Source organism: Corvus kubaryi, unplaced genomic scaffold (assembly GCF_017639235.1).
Source record: "Corvus kubaryi isolate FWS band 111438036 unplaced genomic scaffold, C.kubaryi_AGA036_p1.0 37334, whole genome shotgun sequence".
NCBI classification, from domain to species: Eukaryota; Metazoa; Chordata; class Aves; order Passeriformes; family Corvidae; genus Corvus; species Corvus kubaryi.
In genome coordinates this window covers 1,892,763-1,909,636 of record NW_024581108.1, presented here as the reverse complement: position 1 = coordinate 1,909,636, position 16,874 = coordinate 1,892,763, and the positions used below count along the sequence as shown (strand labels likewise).

The window sequence follows — 16,874 nt, the reverse complement described above, 5'->3', positions numbered from 1 at the left end:
ATGGAAGGAGGAAAAAATAAGTTCACGTTGACAAAATAGCACTACCCCACGTCTGCATATGTAAGCAGACAGTATCCTGTATATCAGCCTTGCACTCCCCCACTAAAAAAAAAATGGGTCTAAAACTTTGCCCACCCTAAAGTTCCCAGGCACTGAGATCAATTTTACTCAGCAACTGAGCCCAGTGTAGGGAGACAGGCATGAACTTCTGATGAACTGGCTGCTCAGCTTGAAGCAGGAACCTTCAATTACCGTAACAGTGAATCCACCCTACTGACAATACACATTAGAAAAATGGTGTTTGCACAAATGTGAGAGTAGAGCTTCCTTAGATGAAGGTGTGGGAATTTCACCTGGCCTGAAGCACCATGTAAAGTAACAAGAAAAAGGGCCTCTCTCAAGAGAGGGCTCTCTTTCTGCAGACAAGCCACTGGGAGCTAATAAAATCCAATTCCACCTCACAGAGCTCCAAGGCATCAGCAATGGACAAGTCTGTTCAGCCTGTGAAGTCAGGCTCCCACCGGCTGTATGACACAGAAAGCACACACAAGATGTTCCTTACCTGATGTTGCAGAAGATTGTTCCACTATTCCAACCTTCACCACCTAAAGGGAGCAAAACAGAAGAGCTCTGTCAAACAAGAGCCCCCTGAACTTCAGGAGCCCAAACCCCAGAATTAAGTTCATCTCTGAAGGCTCCATGACACTGTCCCTGCAGTCAGAGTAGTTAAGGAGTCTTCTAAGAGCCAGGCAGGTCCTGGCAATGTCCAGCCATGCAGTGCCAGCTCACAGCCCTTCCCTGACCTACTCAAAGGGCAGCACTGACAGCACAAAGGACAGACCCTACAGTGCTGTTACAGACCTGCCCAGCTCTGAACAGCCCATCAGCTCCAAGCTATGGCAACTACAGGGCCTGTGGCACCTGTGGGAGGAAAAAGGGTCATAAATATCCCTTCAGCACTGCTTTGATACACCTGCTAATTACAGACACACTGCTTCCATTGCTCAAGAGCAGCCACTGCCAGGGTGCGGCATACTTGGGGTTTGTTAGGAAACCATAGAAGCAACAAAGCACAGTTTCTGATCAGAGTTTTCTATTCTCTAAACAAGGGAAGTGTCCAACAAAGAAGATAAAGCCCCTAGCAAAGCCTCTGGAGGCAGACAAACCACCACATGGACAGGTCAGAACGATCCAAATGACACTGTAATAAGGGTACAAATGTGTGTGGCCAACCACCAGCTAGCACATTAAGATTAATGGTAAATGTCACTGGCAATAATTTGTGGAACAGAACATGCTGCAAACAAACTCCTGAGAACACACTATGCCTCGAAAGATAAACTGGTCCTTGGTGATACAAAAGCAGAGACCTTCTGTAGTGATAATCTGGTATGATACACAGGGATCATTACTCTTAACACTGCAGAGAAGAGACCCTTTTGAAGGTCCTTAAGAAACCAGGGCTAATGTCTGCCCTATACAAATGCTGACAAATGGGAAAGAGCTGCAAAGGGAGCTCAGGTCAATAAAACCTGCTTTAGAATGAGAAATGATGTCACGCAGACTGTGTAGTTTGAAAATAGAAGGTCATTAAGTTCAGACACGACCATGTCTGGACCACATCTCTAGGGAGCACATTTCTGTAATATGGGATCCCAAAAAAAAAAAAAAAATTAATTATTAGAAGCAAAACACTTTGCAGAGTTTGGAGAGGTATGCTCAGCAGTAGATCTTGGAGAGTTGTCAGGCTCTCTGGTGGATTCTCATGGTGGATGCAGGCTTGGAAAAGCCATCACAAATTCAGCAGTGTGTGCACAGGCTTCCTGAGGGGCTTGGGAGAAGGAGGCTGTAGCTCAGTTTGGCCAGTCTCCATCCAAAGGGCAACAAATCAGGCTCTGGAGTGCAGCAGCCATTTGTGCTGTATGTGTTAAATGCCAAGACGATGTTTCACAGACTGTCACTGGCTGTGAACAAGAGGAGCAGAGTTAAGGAAGGGACAAGCAACACAGAAAACTGCCTGCAGCCACCTTGATCTGCAAGCCAGACAGGAAATCTCTTCTGGCCTTTTCCTCCTTGTTGGCTGACTGAAGATGCTGAAGTTCAGACACATGGGAAGAACACAAGTTTAAACACTTTCCCTTCCCTCCACTCAGGGAGGTGCATGAGAACACTGCAGTTCCAACATGCCTCCATCCAGGGAAGTTGCAGCAGCCAGCCCCCTTTCCCTCCAGAAAGAGGCACATCCTGTTAACTCTCCTGGCAACTGGCTGTCAGCCCAACGCAGCTTGACCCTGGCTTTTGCATCCATCTGGCTCCCTGTGAGGCTCCACTCCCACCACTTTGAGCCCAGCTGAGCAGCACAGCACTGCTCTGCTCATTTCTGGGTCAAAGACTGCACAATCCAGCTGCAGGACATCAGGTTTTGCACCCCAAAAGCCAAGAGTGCAGCCAACATCAGGAGCTGCAAACCCAGAAGTTGCTGGCTCTCTCCCTTGTCCAACAGCTCTGAGCAGGCTGCACCTGAGGGAAACAGCCTCAGTGTTCATGTCCAGCCTCAGAATTTGTGAGACACCTGCAACTGGCCTTTCAGTCTCTTCAGATGTGTTTAATGGGGAATTACTGTGTCAGGAATGCTTCAGAATCAAGAGCAAGCAGCACCGACTTGATCCTCATCACCAGATGACTTAGGAAGTCAGTCTGTGCTTTCAAGGCAAGATTTTTGGGGGGGGTTGGCAACATTATATACACAACAAAGCCATTCACTCTTCCACCACTTTCAGATAATCAAATCCAGATGGAAAAGCAGTACTAATGTGAGGACAACAATCATTTTAGAGCAACTGGATAAACATTCTGAGCCCCATTTGCTTGCACATAATAAGAGACTAAATCAGTCCTGAAGAAAAGCTTGCAGAGCCCAACAACAGTCTGGGATGTTCCAAGTCCTCTGGGCTTTTCACATTACTGGAAAAGGTGAAATAGCTGTTTTCTAAGAATAGTTCATCACTAGAAATTGGAGTTCATACAAGCTCCCAGCAAAGCTCATCAGCAGGGAACAAATTGGGTAGATGTGTCTGTCCACTTTTGCAGAAGGCATCTCTTCTTCAACAAACAAAAGTAGATTGTCATCTCAGGAATACTGCAGAGAGAGACTCTCACTGTGAGGAGACACCAGAGTGAAAGCAGGGTCAGCCTGAGGGCAAGAGAGACTAAGCTCTTTAAATGCCTTGGGATTTCAGATTAGCTCTGACGCACCCTCGGACACAAAGGGGACGCGCACATGTCAGCTTCACACAGAGCAGGCACAGCAAGGCCAGCATGCCAGAGAGAAGCTACAAGACAGCAGCACAAACTGGGAAGAGGACATCCAAGAGCTGAAGAGCAGCCAAGGCATTTCTTGTGGCCAATGACTTTACACCCAAAACTTAACGAATTGAAGAGCATGATCAAATAAGGGGAGGGAAGCTAGAAAAGGCAAAGAGCACAGTGCACAAAATACACTGACAGAGGAACAAACACAGCCCTGACCAGATACTTGGCACTTGGCACCTCAGATAGGAACACTTAAGGACAGAAGGAAAAACTAGAGACTACTGTCCCAAATACATAACAGCGCTATAAATCATGTCCCTGCTGGGATGTACTCTCTACTTCCCAGGAATAGATGGGATACTAAGAGGATGGGAGACCATTAGTGACAAGCATGCTGAGGACTGACACTGGAATAGCAAATTTGGCCAAAACAATCAACCAGGGCAACGCTGGGCACAGCATCCCTGTGATCAGGTTTCCAAGGACACATCACATTCCTGTCTGAGGAGTAAAATAAACCCTGTAGTTTGCTGAAGTGTCTTAGAGGTTTGCTTACATATCAGGCAGCTGCATCGAACCATCAGATTCTCACGCTGATAATCTGCCTTGGAGCACCCAATGGCTTCTGCTCTACTCCAGAAACCTGTTAAGTTTAGGTTAACACCTGTGAACATATTCGAGCTTGCTTGAGACAGCACAACCATGGTAACACTCACCCCGACAAAGGGAATGAACTTCTGTGAAGACTCTTCGTCAGGGCTAAAGGCAAAGAGAAGAGAGTTGTTAGCAGCTTGCCTGCACCCCAGGCACCATACTCACTCCATACGTTGCATTCCAGCATGCAGCAGGGACGGACAGGATGCAAGCGCCAGTCCCACGCTCCTCTCAAGGCCCCCTGCCAGCACTAAGAGCCTGCACGGGAGGGAGGAGCACGCAACCTATGGCACGTCTGGGGGAGAAGGGCTCTGCCTCCCTCCCTCACGCTCCACAGAGAAACATGCTTGAATGGCATGGCAGTCATCACAGACACACGGCCTCCTACTGCAAGGAAATGGATCTGTGCCACAACAACACGGAGAACTGGGTGTTACTTACTAGTACCTGAGGCGCTCTGCACGCACGGCCTCCAGGCGTCCCCCCCGTGGAGCCATGTGCCATAGCTTGCACATCCCGGCACCGCCAAAGCAGTGGCCCTGCCGCAGGTTACAAGCCGTGACACGTGGTTATTGGTAAAGCACCAGCAAGGACGTGCCCTCACGCTCACACGCACACTCACACACGCTTCCTGCTGCTGGGAGCTCGCAGGCCCTTCCACAGGCACACCGGAGAGGTCGGGCACCAGGGCACACACCAACAGCTAAACCAAGCTGAACAAAAGGCACACCGTGTCCCAGAAACAGCTGGAGACAACACTACACATGTTTGGAAAGCCCCTCTTGATCTGGGCCCTGCCCAGGGTTCAGAAACCAGAGGGTGGAGAATGGCCAGCAACGAAGGCCACAGCCAAACCTAGCAGGAATTAAGGGGAGACTCGACAAAGATGAGGAGGAAGAGCTGAGTGAGGAGGAAGGCAGGCAAGAAGGGCCTGCAGAGCCACTGCTCCCTTCAATGGCAACAGAGATTAGAGATGGACCCACAGGGTGAGGAGAAGACCACAGGAGCACATCCACATGTTTTCAAGGAACTATGGTTCAGCAGAGGGAAGTGACTGCACAGGCAAGACACACATTTGTCAGTGACTGAGCACAGGAAACAGGTAGGAAGCAGACAAACACTGAGACTTCTCATGTTTCTCTTCCTGTGCATCCCCCAGTGGTCAAAAAAAAACCATCCAGCGTTCCTTTCATCCAGAATTTAGCTGGGAGTAGCATAAATACTGTAGGTATTTCTGGGCTGTTTCCAGCACTGACCAGAAATGCACCAAATGCACAAAGGTTGTTCATCATTGTGTGATCAGCACAGGTTGGACACTTTCCTCTAAGCCCCATGGAAAGAATGACATAAAACTGCAGTGACTCAGCCAGAGCTCCCTCGTGGTCCAAAGCAGAACATGATTTTGCAAACAGCCTCTCACTTTGGTTCGGCTCTGCTTATCCATCCTTAAGGCAAAGCCAGGGCCTTTGCTCCCTTCCTACCTCACAGCCTCAGGCACTGCACCTTCATGGGTCTCCTGAAGCACAGGACCAAGTCCCTGGTTCCGTGTTGGAAGGCAGAAAGGTCACATCTTTGCAAACACAGCTGCAGGTCCCCAGCAAACACATCTCCTACGAACACGACATTTCCAGCTCCAGTTTTGCAAAGGGAAAAGAGAAAACCACAGAGATGTTGGGAGAGGCACAGAACAGAGGCTCAGTTCTCTTCTCTTTCGTTTAGTTCCATGGGCTTGATGGCTGGCAGAAAGTGAGTTCCACTGACCAAGTGAGGGAAGCACAACAGCCACCCAGTCATCTCTCAGCTACTACTGCATGGGTTTGCTCCGAGCTCTGAAAAAACAAACCATGCCCAATTCCAGCATAAAACTCATTCTCATTCCCCCTGGGAGCATTAATTCCCACTGCGGAGAGCTCAGGGGCAATTCTGAAATACATCGTTTGCTTCAGTCACCATTTATCACCGCTCACAATGATGCACAGGCTGTTCCTGAAGCAATCCAGCTGGATTTCAGCTCAGCTAGCCTAGTACTGTCACATGTCCTCTTGGGAACTCTGGTCTTGCACATGTGTCTCTGAAAATGCAGCTTATCAAAACAGCTGCTCTTCACGTGGATGGAAGAAAAGACCATGCTTGTTCTTCATTTCCTCCTTCATGCTCTTCCCAATTTTTGTTCTTCAGGATCTCAAGATCCCAAAACATTAATTCAGAATCCTTTTACCTTGGTAACAGCTGCTTTGATTCGTCCTCCTACCACAGCCCTGCAACTAAAATATCTCCCATCTCTGGAAAGGCAGCTTCCCCTCATTACCTCAGCTGCACAGATTCCCAGGCTGCAGAGGGTTAACCCCCACATGCCCAAGGCTTTTTTTTACCCACAGGGCTTCTGAAGGCCCTGGTACCTCAGCTGTAACTTAAAGCCAAACCTGGCCCCAGTTTGTGATTTGTAGCAGTTATTGATGTGTCATCTCTCTAACTAGGAGGGTCTCAGGCACTCCCTTTATTCCAGTCAGGTCCTGAAGGAGGCAACAGGAAAGAGAGGAGTTCTATCACTGAAGGACTAGCAGGACTCTAGGCCATTTCACCCCAGGCAATCCAAGGCTTATCCATGCAATCCAAAACCTCTCCAAGGTTTATCTATGGTATGAAATCTGTCCTGCCCACTGGGCAACTCCAGCTGTCTGCTGGCTAACACTGTCCTGGTTCCACCAGGGTCAAACCAAAAGGGGACAAAGCAACTCCATGTCCTCACAACACATCAGAAGAGTCTCCTCTCAGCCTTCCCAAACACCTCCTGTCCAGCACTCTTCACATTGCTATGGCAGGTTGGACATAGTCAACAGGACACCCATAATTTCTTGAGCTTTGACTCTCCTCTGCTGCACTCCTGTTGCATTTCCAGCAGCTGCCCAAGGAGTTTCCTGCAGTAACCAGCCAGATAACGTGGGCTCTGCTGAGCCAGAGGCGGGACCGTGGCCCTCTTCACCAGCCGTGTTCACGTTCAGCAACTGCTGCAGGGTGTGTTTGAGGAGAAGCACCCAGAGCAATGACCTGGACTCTGCTTAGCCACTGCCCTGCAGGGCCTCTGAGACACACAGCAGGCAGAAAGAAGTGTAATCCGTGCTTCCGACTGCCCAGGAGCCCTCCAATCCAAGGGAACTGGGAGCAAGAGCTGGGAAGTGGTCCCAAAAGCTTTTGGTAAACACATAACCAGGCAGGCAGTGATCCAGCCCTTGCCTTGACAAGTGAATAGGGCTGCCACTTCCAACAGCCAGGCTGCTCCCCAGATTCATGCAAGGGCTATCCAGAAGCCACATGGCATGAGCTGAACTGTGCTGGGCACTGAATTACAGTGGGTGACGCCAGCCCAGCAGTCCAGCTGCACTGGGAATGAGTGCTGAATCTCAGACCTCAAATACCACAGGGTTTCTTTCAAGAAAACAATGCAGAGAGACATGCCCCTCCTAGTGAGAGGCCCAACCCTGTCCCCATGGTGTCAGGTCCCCAGGTGTTGCCTGGATTGCACTGTTCCTTCACAATTCAGTAACCAGGACTTCTCCCAGAGCTCACAGATAGAGTCAGTCACCCAGTGTAACTCAGAGGAACTGCAATGGCACTCCATTTCCTTCTTGAACCCCTTTCCTCATTGCCAGCCCCCCGCTTTCAGGTAAGGTCAGCAGATGCTCCAGAAGACCAGGACAAAGCTTTGGCACCATTGCAGTCCATCACAGGCAGTACATGCGCCAACCTTTGCCATGACAAACAGAACAAGGGCACGGGAAGGGAGCAGGGTCAGTCAGAATAGGGACAGCTGGCAAGAAAGTTATAAAGCAGCTCATCACATACAGCTACATCCTAGAGACTGGCTTGGCTTTCCTTGGACCACTAGGGCTTGTTTAACAGAGCAAATGCCAGGGTTCTGAGAGATTTCTCTTGCAATGAATTTGAAGGTAGCGCTGCTTGTTTCTACCTGGACCACTGCCTTGAAAACTGGCCTTGGAGAAGCCACTCACCTCTGGCCTCAAGGGAGAGGGAGTTGCAGTAACTTTGTGTGCTGAGCACAAAATAAACAATGTCCAATAAGCATACGATTCAAAGCAGGGGACCCTGCAGAGCATGGAGGTTTTGGGGGCAGCTCAGAGAGCACAGCTCCACTGCTAGCATACATCTGTCGTCTCTTTCTTAAGCTCAGAGAAGTCCCATATGTTTGTCATACCCTGCCAGTAAGAGACTAGTCCTCAAATTTTTGATTACAGGAAGGAGATTTGCTGGTCTGCACTTGGTCTGCACAGCTGAACCCCACCCTGAGCCCCTGAGTGGCACCTACAGCACTCCAGTTCCAACAGATGGGAACTGAAAAGCCTTTTCTCAGTCCTGATCCTTCTGGAGCTACACTGTTATCTTCTGATGGCTAAGGGAAAAGGTAAGAAAAAACCTCACCTTCTCCATGTTGTACTGCTATAAGCTACTCTCTCAACAACACCTTCATTCCCACTCAGTCTACATCCTGGGAACCCAAATGTGTGGTCCAAAGGCACAGCAGTCATTTTCAAGTAAGCATTCTGCCAGCAGATGCCATAGTTTCAAAGCAGCGAGCAGAACTTAACCTAAAGCACAAACTGTGCATCCCAGACCCGCAGGAACTGTTAAACAAGGCACAAAAGACCAGTTCACTGGGAAAAGAGATAGGAGATGGGAGAGGGAACCTAAAAGGAACTGATACCTTATGGTAAAATCAAAATGAAAGCTCTTTTTCCTTTTCAGGAAGCAACCAAAGAAAAAGACAAACGTGTTATTATACTTACAACAAAGCGATGCATTCGTTTAGATAGTGCTAATGGAGACACAATTTCTGTGTTGTTTTTGACAATACCCTCCCTAAGCTGCTGCCAATGACAGAGACCCCCATTTCTAAAGGAAGGCACACAGGCGACAACTGCCTATGCTGCATTGGAGAGCCTGTTCCTCTGACTCACTCTCATGGGGTACTGACCTGAAAGCAGAAGTTATTTTAAGGCAGACACACAGAAATACTGAGAGATTGCAGGCTATGCCAGAGTCTGACTATGAGTTTCAGCAATCTCTCTTCCCAATAACCTCCTAACTTAAAACTATGAACAGCTTCAGGCATGGTACCAGTGTCCAAAGGGTGTAAAACCCAAATGGATCAGACCAGCTTGGTAAAGCCGTCCTGCACACTGCTGGGAGGGGTAAGAGCAGGGCTTGCTCAAATGCATTTCAGATTTTTCCAACAAGGTGCTGATTTGACCTTTCTGGACACATTAGAAACTCAAAATGTTTAAATGTGCGTTAATGACAAAAATGAACCTGTAACAGAGTGGAGGAGGCAGTGGAAAGCAGTGCAGAACCCAGCACCTGAAGGGTGCAGAGAAAGAACCAGGCAGCTCAGAAGGGGCTCACACTGCACTGGGGTGTCTGATCTCCCTGCTGGTAACTAAGGTAAGCCTTCACACCAAAAACAAAATGGAAAACTGAAGGCAAGAGCTTCAAGTACTCTGTAGGTCTTTAAATTTCATCCTTATTATAATGTTAACTTTACAAAGTCCACAAATACATGAAGAGACTAGACTAGTCTCTTACTTGACTAGTCAGTCTGGAAATACAGGAAAAACACGTAGAATGGGTGAAATTTCACTGAATCATTTCTGCACAGTAATGTGAGAGCAGACACAGGAATGGAAAAGCAATATACAATGAGAATTTCCAAAAAGGAGGGAAAAAAGTGACTCTACCCACACTTTTAATTTCTCCCAATTCTTAGGCAAAGGAGACACCAATGAGGGATGTTAATGGAGCAAAAATGAAAAATCAAATTGAAGTAATTAACAATTAACAACATCCACGCCTCATAGGGATTTTCTGGTCCCTAACTGAGAAAACTCGCATGAGCTGAGTTCAAATCTATTGTTCTCCTCTGTCCCTTGGCAACAGTGTTTCTCTACCCTTCAGTAACAGTTACTCTTCTTCCTGGACCCATGGCCACAGGAGGCCCTACATACTCCTGAATCTTGTTTTCAGGCCCCAATCCTCCCTCCTACAGGCTACTTATCCCTTAAGAAACGTTGAAATAAAACCCGCTGAATGTCAGCCCTCCTCAGCAGGAGTCCTGATATCTTGCAACTGCCAATCAACAAGGATTTGTGTCTCCTGCAAGAAGCTCTGCTATTTACACTCCAAAAAGAAAGGGGCTTAGTTCCCTAAATACCAATGTAAAAAGGTCAGGTCTCATGGAAGACACTTTGTGGGGGAATGTCAAGGTCCAGTCTTACACACACACGCAAGGTTGCTGTGGTTAGAGATCTCTGGAACCTAAGCACACAGAATCTGTCCATCACCCATCCTGCTTAGCCCCCATTTCCCCAAACCACTTACATCTTCAAAAAAAAGAATCACTGCACTTAAAGTAGCCCCACTGCTGTGGATTCACTGAGTGGGACACATCACTGGGTACAGGCTACCGTGAGGCTCCCAAGGGTTTTGCCGTTTGGAGTGCTTTTCAGACTGCTGGCATGACACGAGAAAAGCACTTTGCTTTCAACCTGGCTCATCCTGGGAGCCAGCAGGACGAGGGGGACATACCTTTTCTGTTTGTACGTCAGCATGGCTTCAGCAATGGGCAGCTGGTGTGCACAGTTTGCCCCTGCTATGTACTGCGTTATCCGGGACACGACGTCAGGTGCTTCCGAAACTGAGGGAGAACAGAGGGAAAAGCATTGAAGTGACTTCTTAGACCACTGCCAGTACTGTCCTCCATTTGCTGATGGTGCCCAGCCAGCTGCATTTACACTACCTCTTGCACAGGAAGCTCTGCCTACCCCGGAGCACAGTAAAGCTGAATCTGTACACAGCATTTCTGACTGAAGTGTCTCTGGTCTTTTAGATTTGTTAAAAGCTTTTCTTTGTACCCACCCAGAGCCAGCTTTAGACTTTTTCACACCTTGACTGCAGGTATCTGCTGAAGAAAATGCCTGGCCATCTCTCCCAGGTGAGCTGCTCTGCTCACACCAGCACTGAGTTACCTGCGTTTCTAACGGACTCATGGCCTTGCTGAATTGACCAAAAAGACTGAGGGACACACAAGGGTAGGACAAGCACAAAGATCACATGTATTTGTGAGATCGTAGTTGATTCAAGTTGATACAAAGACATTTCCCAAATGCCTTCCATATTTCTTTGGTTTCAATCAAAGAGCCTCAACTGTGAGATCACAGGAACACAAGTGACTTTCACCAGACACTTCCGTACCTTATAATGGGCATTTTCACCCAGACTCTTTGTATTTGAACAGTGAACGGGTAAGAGCTGGGATTCTCTGCCAGATCATCTTGTGCCATCACAGAGTTTCTGTGCAGTTGCCACCACACAGACAAAAATGCAGAATGTACAATGTCTGTACTGTACAAAAATGAGGTGGAATTTTCCTCATAGCATACAGCATATAAGCAAGTAAGGAACAGATATGGCTCTTGGGCTGGATTTCTATAGGTAATGAAGTATTCCTAATTCAGACACAAAAATCAAGTCTGTATTGTAATTTTTCTGCATTTTCAAGTGCAGCAAGGAATTAAAGGAAACCAGTTCCATATACCAGTTCTTGCATGAATTTAGGATTAAGGGAAAGCGTAGGTTAGGTGGTACACTAGGAAATTTCTAGTCCAGCCTCCTGCTCCAAACTGGGCTGACCACCTTCAGAACAGGCTGCCCTGGGCCTTGTCCAGCCATTCCCGCATCTGCTGGAAAAAGCTCTGAACAATTACAGTGAAGAGGTCTCTCTCTTCCTCTCATGGATAGAGGACTTCCAGGAGCATCCTGGGAGTCTCAGGAACTCTGCAATTCCACCAGGGAGAACTACACTGCAACCTCCTCACACTCACAGTGCTACACAAACTCCAAAGCTTTTTCCTTCTAATGAAATTTCCGTATGGGCAATGCTGCCCACGACAGCATCAAATCTCAAGCCTTCACGTAGCCCTCAGTGTTTCAAATCCTCCTTTCTCCTGTTTCTTTCTGTTCTTGAAGAAATGGAGGAAGAAACTGTAAGCATTAATATTTTAAACAAATTAGTACTTTTAACATGAAGTAAGGCTTTAATCTGGCCTAGAACAAACTCAGATCAGAATAGGAACTTGTTGGTCTGACCTAGGGCAACTCCCACTTGTTACCACACTGGTGAAGAACAAAATTCTTTAATGAGAATGTTTTCAAGTCTGCTTGAAAGATCTGCAGGATCTTTCTCACACACAACTAACAGAAGTTAATCTTCCCAGAGCTTCCAGTTTTCCAAGCATTTTAGGCTGCACAGTTCCTGAAGGAAAGCAATGTACTGAACTTGGTAGCGAGACCTCCACATCAAAGAACAAAGCAGTAGGTAGGTAAGAACAGCATGACTCAGAGGCAGCTAGTTAGTGCCTCTGGGAGCCAGTAACTGTTTGCAAACCACCATGTGCAGGACTTAGAAAGGTCAGCATCTGAAATGAGAATGTGGTGGAGTGAGGCGAAAAGAGGAACAAAACCACTTGTCTGCTTCCTCTTGTATTTACTTGACCTTTGCTAAAATTACTCATTCAAGCTTTTCATCCCACACAGGCCAGACAGACAGAGTCTTACCAGTGGTCTGTGCTTCAAGTTTGTTGAACAGATCTCTCCAGGCTAGATCTTGGAAGAAGTTGTTGTATCTATAATCTACAGACCCCAGATACTTGGCCACTGGATGAGAGCCTAAGAAAGAAAGGAAAACATGACAGCTGTTCTTTCCAGCACTGAACACAAGTGTAAGGAATTAAACTCCAAAATCAAAACCACAGTATACACCCCAGAAATAAACTTCTTCAATTATAACCAGGTCATTTAGTCCAGCTTATCTCTACAAGAGCATGCAAATAGACTTCCCAGCACAGACTGCTTCAACACACTGATATCTTTCATTTGACACTTCCCCCCCAACAAAATAAATTTTAAAAGGCCAAAGAAAACAGGACTGGGAAACTACCGAGGAAATAAATTATTTGGAAGGCACAAAGGCCCTACAGCTCTCCATGTCAGTCTCTCAGTTTTGCAAGCAGCTTTCCCAAACAGCCCTTCCTGCCCACAGGCTGCACCACAGCCAGGCCACCTCTGCCAACAGGGGCCAGACCCGTTCCTCCAAACACCATTTGCACCCCACAGCTGTTTTGCAATGTTGAGAAGAGGCAATTGCCCCCAAGCAGGGAAAACAACACAGGGAGGCTTGTTTAATCTGTGGAGAAGGGCTATAAGCTCAATAAATATGCTGCAATTTGAGACAGAAAACAGAGCCCAAGGATTACAGTACCCAGTGAGTACTGGCATATGCATCAGGTCCCTGCTTACTCTAGCTCAGCCTTGTGGCTCCGCTCCTCTGTGAGCATGGACAGACCTCCTTGCAGAAGCTTTGGGTGTCCAGCCTCCAGCCCTGCATGGAGATCTGACTTCACAATTACACTGAGCAGGACAGGGAAGATGCTCAAGTGACAAACTCTGCCCTGGGAGGTGGCAAAAACTTGCCACCTTCATTTTAGGCCATCTGTGTCCTCAAAACAGACAACCTCCCCCTAGCAACTATCTCTACAATCTTTGAACACAGGAGAAAAGGTGTGCCAGGATCACCCTTCCCAGTCACCACCTGGCAGTCATGGTCAGCAAGAGTCCTGTACATTTACAGTCAGCCATGAAGTAGCCTCAGAGTTCCTCTTAATAATCACATTATTTTCATCCTTCCTGCAGACCAAATTCTCACATCAAGCCACACTTCCAGTGGCTGCAACAATTGAGTCATCAGCTGGTAACTGGAAACCTGACAAATTCTTTCAAGACAACCCCAGCTGCTTAACTGTACTCACCATGGTCCAGGAAAGTTCTGGTGGGAAAAAACACCCCCCCAAACAATAAACCCACTGTCTCAGCCCTCCCAACCTCCAAGCTAATTTCCAGACTTCAAAGAAAGGTTAAAGCAGGAGGTCCCTCTGAGCTCCCCTCAATGTCATTAGAGACTGGAGCCTAAGTTCTTCCCCAGCCCCTCCTGATCATGGCTCCTTTCACACCCATCATTTCTTCTGCAGTGGAGCTTTAAGCAGTGCACACAGCACAGCTCTGCACCATGTACTGGAGAAGCTTTCCCATATGTTGGGAAAACACACTGCACATGGCAGATGCAGTTGGAAACAAGCAATAAACAGGAAGTCTCCCAAGAAGTTCTATCCATGGGAGCTATATAAAATGTTAAAATACCCCAAACAGCCAAAATAACCCCCAACATTTTATTTTCCCCTTTTCAGTTGTTCATACAGTGTTTAGACATCAAAAGAGTCTTTCAGCCATAGAATCAGTAGCGTGAAGCAGGACTGAATCTCCCAGTACAAATGTTTACAGACACTAAGCATTTCTGATTGCTAATAAACCACTGAAGGTTGACCCTTCTGTTATTGGAGTGCGTAGTTGTGGATTTAGAAGGTAAAACCATCCAGAGAAAATGTCCACCAGCCCTAGTTCAAAGGTATTGCTAGCAGCAGAGAGGCTTTTCCTTTAAGACATTTATGGCATGTTCACCATTCTGTCTTTGGTGCTTTTTCAATTGTCAGAAATGAGAGGTTGCTCCTCAATCACTTTAATGAACTGCCAGAGAGCTGGCCAGAAATAAGCACTTGATCCGATCAGGAAATACTGCAGACTTCTATGGAAAAGGTCCTGTTAGAGAAGTTTCTATATTTAAAGTAGATTTAAAAAGAATTCACAGTTCTAAAGCATTTCATTATCAAAGTGCCTTGTTAATTTTTTTCTTTTTTGATTACAAAATGAAGTCTTAAGATTAAAAACCAACCCAAACCCACACTAGCTGAATCTTGTGTTTCACTTTCAAAGAGAGAGCATTTTCAGATCATTAAAAACTGCAGGACAGAAAACTCTTCTTCTGAGGCCAGAAGACAGTCAGCAAGTGAGTACCAAAGTCTCAGACACAGACTCTCATTCAAAGCACATTTAACCTTGCAGAATTTTTTTGTTGTTTTTACTCCCTAAAGAGCTCTCTCTTTTGTTCCTGCCAACCACTTTGGAAACTAAATGCCTTTTTTTACAGAAGGACCCAGCTCTTTTCCTCTGCCTTTTTTATTTGACTTTTGCAAATGCCACCACTGAATGAACAGCCTGACCCCAGTGTTTATAGTGCTGGGCAGCAGCTTCTGATTCCTACAGGAACTGCCATCAGCTGGTCCCAGACTTAGAAAACTAGAAAATACTGGCAAAAAGTGCTTTTCAGGTGTTCTGTTGCTTACATCACTTAAGTGCTCTGTCCACACAAGCCAAGCCCTGGACCACACCAGCACTGCCCAGATGTCCCTGCCCACAGCACCAGCGACTGCCCTGCTTCCCAGGCCTTGCCACTACAACATTCCTCATGTTTCTGACTACAACAAGACCCCTGGTGTTGTCATCAGTCCACTCTACTTCCCTCACCACACGCAATCCAAGCTGGGTAATTTTCCAGCCAGGCAGGCTTGTTGAGCTGCTGAAAGGGCAGAGATAAAGTGTTGGAAAAGAGAGGGAAAAACCTGAGGAGACCAGCACGTAAAGAAAAGGTCAAAAGATGCATGTAATTTGAATAATCTAAATTCTCAGCAGTTTCAGAGCCTTTAAAAAATTTCCAACCCCTCCTCTATGAACATTTTCTGAGTCAAGCCCAGGGAGGCCAGAACAGTTACTGCTTTGGGAAACACAGTTCCCACTGAATTTAACATTTCAGCCAGAGAAAGGGCGTCCAGAACAACATTCTGTGCGTAAGAGTCTCCCTGTATGGGAAGGAAGTACTTAAACCCCTTGCTTCAAATAGAAGGCTTACAAGCAGACTTTGGCATCAGCAACTTACAGATGAAATTCAATCACGCAAGAGCAGCAACACCAGCACTACACAATAGTACAACATTTTGCCTCACTTAACCTACAGCCAAAGCTCCAGAAAGGCTTCTCCTGAAGGAACACAGCAGATTTCACCCATTCACCTTTCCATGAAGAAACACCATTCCTTATTTACCTAGAGGGATGATCAGAAATCTCATGTAGCCGAGCCAGTCGGGGGTTTTGTGAGACAGCTGCTCTACAAAGAGCCTCAACACAGCACTGAGGTAATTCTGGGCTCCTGCCACTGCAATTTTAATTGGGTTTGGAGGCTGCGAATTGCAGTTACAGCTAGACAGAAAAAGAGGAAACATATTTTTAATTGTGTTTTCAACCACATATTTCAGAACAAGCAGCAAAGAAAAACCCAACCTGGTTAATAATAATTACAGCAGAAGAGAGTTCGTTCAATACACAAGGCAATATTGCAATGATTCTCAGCAGCTTAAAACATTATTAATAAAATACAACATTCTTCAGTAATTTCTTAATTGGTCTCCTTGCTCCTTCTTTTGCACATTTTGATATTCTAAAGGGCTGGGATCAACTATCTAGGTTAGGATGTACCTACTAACTGCTGTGTCAGAGAACACACTCAGGTACCCACAGCCCTCAGCAGGTAAGTAGGGAGAGCCTTCAGGAACCAAGGAATTAATCTGGGAATTACTTGGAAGGGAGAGCAAGAACTATTTAAAATCCACTTATTTGTTTTGCATGCTTTACTGCTGCATTCATCTGACCTACGAGGCAGCCTCCAAAGCACAGTCTTTTATATTCACTGGTGTTGGTGACTTGTGTCCCCCCACACAAGGCAGAACAGCAGCACCATGCAGGGGTGGTGAGTGCTGAAGAGCCACACAATTCTGACTTCAGGAGAGCAGACAGGAAAGGTTTCATGCAGTAGTTGAGAAATAAACTCCCTGAGTCCTGGGGCACAGGAATTGAGAGGCTTTTAGGGCTGAGACAACACAAGCAAGATGAGAACT

General features: G+C 46.8%; 1 protein-coding gene across 8 annotated transcripts in view; it reads right to left on the bottom strand.

The window, feature by feature from the left end:
- Positions 1–16,874, bottom strand: part of PACS2 (phosphofurin acidic cluster sorting protein 2) — a 78,006-nt gene that overhangs the window by 12,127 nt on the left and 49,005 nt on the right. For 5 of the 8 annotated variants that reach the window (XM_042029823.1, XM_042029824.1, XM_042029830.1 and 2 more), the window contains 6 exons: positions 16,025–16,179; positions 12,592–12,702; positions 10,564–10,672; positions 8,687–8,719; positions 4,029–4,071; positions 563–605 (listed from right to left, as the gene is read on the bottom strand). In XM_042029823.1, coding sequence (XP_041885757.1) covers positions 563–605; positions 4,029–4,071; positions 8,687–8,719; positions 10,564–10,672; positions 12,592–12,702; positions 16,025–16,179 — 494 coding nt within the window. The remainder of the gene's footprint in view (positions 1–562; positions 606–4,028; positions 4,072–8,686; positions 8,720–10,563; positions 10,673–12,591; positions 12,703–16,024; positions 16,180–16,874) is intronic. The other 3 variants (XM_042029827.1, XM_042029828.1, XM_042029831.1) reach the window with 1 other exon arrangement.